Source organism: Pinus tabuliformis, chromosome 4_1 (assembly GCF_031772625.1).
Source record: "Pinus tabuliformis cultivar Carrire ecotype Pingquan chromosome 4_1, CPIR1, whole genome shotgun sequence".
Taxonomy (NCBI): Eukaryota; Viridiplantae; Streptophyta; class Pinopsida; order Pinales; family Pinaceae; genus Pinus; species Pinus tabuliformis.
In genome coordinates, this window is record NC_142303.1 from 376,168,242 (window position 1) to 376,173,421 (window position 5,180).

The 5,180-nt window shown below is 37.4% G+C and overlaps 1 protein-coding gene across 1 annotated transcript; it reads right to left on the reverse strand.

Moving 5' to 3' along the window:
- Window positions 1-3,908: 3,908 nt before the first annotated feature.
- On the reverse strand, window positions 3,909-4,355 carry LOC149175875 (uncharacterized). The gene has a single exon (XM_089421271.1). It carries the CDS (start codon window positions 4,305-4,307, stop codon window positions 3,909-3,911), a length of 399 nt encoding a protein of 132 aa, XP_089277397.1. The 5' UTR covers window positions 4,308-4,355.
- Window positions 4,356-5,180: the final 825 nt, after the last annotated feature.

Here is a 5,180-nt window from a genome sequence, read left to right on the forward strand (position 1 = left end):
CCCTCTCTCCACTATCTCACATCCTCTCTCTCCCTTCCTCTCTCTCCCTTTCTCTCCCATCTCTCTCTCTCTCCAACTTTGTTACTATATCCCTCCCTTTCTCCTCTATCCTTCTCTTCCCCATTCTCTCCATCTCTCCTTCTTTGTCTCTTTATCTCACCCCCAAAAATACACACACTCTCTCTCCATCTCTCCCTTGTCACTCCCTCTCTCTTTCCACTTCTCACTATCTATGTATTTATTCTTCCCTCCCTCTCTCCTCTCTCCTTCCCTCTCTCCTCCTCTCTCTCAAGTCTACTCTCTCGTACTTCCTCTCTCTTCGTTTCTCTCCTAACTCCCTCTCTCTTCCCCCATCTCTCTCTCTCTCTCTCTCTCTCTCTCTCTCTCTCTCTCTCTCTCTCTCTATACATTCCAATCCTCTCTTCCCCCATCACTTGCCTCCTCTCTCTCAAGTCTCGCCTCTCATTCTTCCTCTCCCTCCTTTCTCTCCTACCCTCCTCTCTCTTCCCCCATCACTCTCGTCCTCTCTCTCAATTCCTGTCTCTCATTCTTCCTCTCTCTCCCTTTCTCTCCTACCTCCCTCTCTCTTCCCCATCTCTCTCTCTCTCTTTGCCCTCCAATTGTCTCTCTCTCACTCTCTTTTCCCTCCAATCCTCTCTCATCACCCATCTCTCTCTCTCTCTCTCTCTCTTTTCCCTCCAATCCTCTCTCATCCCCCATCTCTCTCTCTCTCTCTCTCTCTCTCTCTCTCCAACTATGTTACTATATCCCTCCCTCTCTCCTTCTCTCTCCTTTTCTCCCCATTCTCTATATCTCTCCTTCTTTGTCTCTTTATCTCACCCCCAAACATACACTCTCTCTCTCCATCTCTCCCTTGTCACTCCCTCTCTCTCTCCATTTCTCACTCTCTATGGCTTTATTCTTCCCTCCCTCTCTCCCCATCCAAGTCCATCTATATATCCCTCCCTCTCTCCTCCTCTCTCACAAGTCATATCTCTCATCCTTCCTCTCTCTCCCTTTCTCTCCTACCTTCCTCTTTATTCCCCCATCTCTCTCTCTCTCTCTCTATCTCTCTTTTCCCTCCAATCCTCTCACTATTTCCCTCCCTCTCTCCTTCTCTCTCTCCACCCTCCATATTTGTGTCTCCCTCTCCCTCTCTTACCCTTATCTACCTCTTTCACTCATATCCCTCTCTCTCTCTCTTCATTCCTCCTCCCTACTCTCCTTTGGTTTATCTCCATCACTCCCTTGTCACTCCCCCTATCTCTCCACCTCTATCACTCTATGTCTTTGTTCTTCCCTCCCATATATATCTAGAGTTAGTATATATCATGATATCTTAATATATATTATAATATAACAAATTTAATATTGTATTAATCCAGATTTATTAAATTTAATAATATTAATATTATAATATATAAATATGAATATTATATTTAATAATAATTTTAATTATTAATATTAGGGTTAATAATATTTTTTTGCATGGTATTAATAATAATTTGGCCCATGGTATTTGGCCCATAGGCTTCACCTAAATAAAACCTCTTTTTTGAGTGTAAGTATAAAGAATTTTATGGAGTAAATATAAAAAGAGTTTTCATTTACTTACCATACATCTAGTTTATTTCTATTTTTATTTATTTATCATATCTCTTTTATTTACCATAGTATTTGGCCCATAGACTTGGTATATAATTAAATGTTGATTTCTAATACTATTTGATATATTTTTATTTATTTACCATACTTCTTTATACTTCTTTTATATTTATTTATTTACCATGCCTCTTTTATAAATATGGTATTTGGCTCATGGTATTAATAATTATTTGTCCCATGGTATTTGGCTCATAGGCTTCATTTAGGTGAATAAAACCTCGTTTTTGAGTTTTAATAAATCTAAAGAAGTTTGTGGAGTAAATATAAAAAGAGGTATTATTTATTTAACATACCTCTAGTTTATTTATATTTTTGTTTATTTATCACATCTCTAGAGTAAATATAAAAACGGTTTTATTTATTTACCATATCTCTAGTTTATTTATATTTTTATTTATTTAAGATACCTATTTTTTGAGTGTTCGTAAACCTCTTTATATTTTAAATTTATATTTTGTTTATACATAATAATAATTAGATTGATTTTTAAATAGGTTACGTGAGATCTACCCCATACCTATTTTTTGAGTGTTCATAAACCTCATTATATTTTAAATTTATATTTTTTATATACATAATAATAATTAGATTGATTTTTAGATAGGGTACGTGAGATCTACCCCATACTCAGTTGTAGAGCTAATATCATTTATAATATGAATCTTATATAACATTATTTGTTTAAAAACTATTTAGGATTCATTATCAGTTAATTCTAATTTGTAAAAAATGTCATAATAATGGTGCAAAAAGTCTAAAGGCATCTATTTGTGACCCTTTTGTTGAATGAGCCTGAAATGTTCACAAAACACTCATTACACTTAATTATTCCATGTTTTATTAGGAAAATATTTTTTTTCACATGGAGTTTTAATTCAAAAACAATAAGATCACATTTATAAACTCACATTAAAACAACATGATAGGAAAATGGAAGTTAACAAATGACTTCTGACTTAATAAATTGACTTATATGAGATGATTAGCAATACATAGTTAAAAAATCTATGGATGAACAGTCAAAGTAGACCATTTAGAACACATTATCAATTAATTATAAATTATTTGTTTTGTAAAATTTGTATTTTTAGTCTGCCAGATCAGGGTGGCAAACTTAGCGACCCTCACATCCATGCGCATCAAGTTGGCAATATCTCCATGTTAAGTTTAGGTATGTTCTATGCTAGAGCAATTTATTTAAATTTTCACAGTTAGCAATCACATCAAAATTACAATAAACTGCAGATAGAACATAAATATAAAATCGCAAAAGACAAGCCAAGACAAGAGGACACAAGATATGGCATGAGCCAGGGACAAACCCCACAATGTGTGGGGAAACCCTTGATCAATTCTTCTTTTATCTTCAAAGTTCAGCAGAGAGAGAGAGAGAGTACATTTCCAACATAATTCAACACTTTGACTTGTCTAGATCTGAGCATAGATCATCTTCTATAACGATGAGATCAGTTGAAGACATTCCGCTTCAATTGATTCTCCAAGGTGACGGCTTCACCTATCGTAGTGTTGCCTTTCGTCCATTTGCTGCACATAACTGTGTGACACCATCCTGTACTGTCACATGTTTTGAACCTTGATGATTGAGCTCATCATGTTGCTCATTATTTATCATGCCCATTGTTTCATTCATCAGTATGCTGCCCTTGCTAATGTGCTCATCATGCATCATCATCTGCCCTTACTAATGTGCATCATTCATCATGCCTTCCACTGAGATCATCATGCTGCACATTCACTGAGATATGACAGTTATATCAAGATCAAGTAATGATCCTATAACTGTCATAAGACTGCAACGAGATATATTATGAAATCATAGTGATCTGCCCTGTTGTTTCAAACCCTAACCACTGCTGGCCATTACGCTGAGACAACTACAAGATACCACTTGGATCTTCATTAATGGCATGCCAAGATTGTAACGCTTCTTCAATGATGACAAAGATCTGAGACTATAACCAGACAGTGAGGAGGCAAAAAATTCATGACCATTATAAAGAGACTGCGTATAACAGTCTTTATGATCTGCGTGTAGGTGCGTTCATGAACAGTGTTCTCGATGACTGCGTATGGACCTGCGTTGTAGTAGTGGCAGATGTTGACTATAAAGAGACTATGTATAACTGTCTTTACATTGTTCTCGATGACTGCGTATGGACCTGCGTTGTAGTAGTGGCAGAAACTGCGTATAACTGTCTTTATGATTTGCATATAAGAAGTCTTCATGATCTATTAATTATTCCCCTACCTCTTGTTCCCAGTACAAGTGCAGCGGGCTTGATTCTTTCAGCTTCACGGAAAATTTGTACCATGGCAACTTCATATGCTTCTATTGCAAGTCTTTCCATTAGACCTTGTGTGGCTGCAAACAGCACCTCGTCATCCACATTGGAAACAACGTGAACAAGATGGAGTGTATCAGCCATGCGACAAAGATGTACAATGGCCCAATCAAATGCATGTTTGCTAAGAGGCCCGTGATCTACGCTGACCATAATGTTACGCCCTCGTCTTCTTTCTCCTGTCTCTCTTTCTAGTTCTGGCTCCAGCTGCTTCTTAAAGGGGGCTGGCAGATTTACATCTTTCCATCGATGCTCCTCAATCTCCATACATGTTTCCATACTCGCCTCTAAATACTTCACCCCTGATTGAATTGAATTGCAAGAGTTTTTAGATCACCGATATGACGACCTCTTTTAGGTATCTTTTCCCTTTTGATCAGACTCTAAACGAATATATACAAATGGGAGAGATCTCCACGTTCCAGTTTCCATACTCGCCTGTAAATACTTCACCTCTGATTGAATTGAATTGCAATAGTTTTTAGATCACTGATATGACGAGCTCTTTCAGGTATCTTTTCCCTTTTGATCAGACTCTAAACGAATATATATAGATGGGAGAGATCTCCTCGTTCCGTAATAGGTTTCCATGAACAGTGTAAGAATGTCTTCCCTTACTGCGGTTAGGAGACTCCATTATAGGACAGCGTTCAGAAGTGTTAGGGCTTCTTGAACAGCATGTAGGCTAGGGCATCATCTGCATATAAGCTAGGGCATCATACTTGGCCCAACGTACTCTTTAACATTTCTCCTTCTCCAAAAAACCAAGACGTGGAGAGGAGATCACTTAAAGAGTGTGTCTAAATGACATCAAATCCTCTTATATTTATACTAAAATGAGGGTGATGAATAGACACGTCGGTTGGGCTTCTAGAGCCTACATAAGAGCTGGTCGGCTTGATAATAATTACATAAACAAAATAAATTCATATCTTCATAAATACTTATCGGAATCGGATGATCTTTGGATCAATCCTACACCTCTCGACGAGAGGGATCCAATAAAAATATCAGCTTCCATAAATAAGCCAACCCACATGGAGTTTGGCCCTAGTTTCCAATTTAACACTCCATCTTGGAAATGAAATTTTGCGGGACACTCAACTCGTCTTTCACTATGCATCGATAAGGGGAGAGGGGATGGTGTCAAGT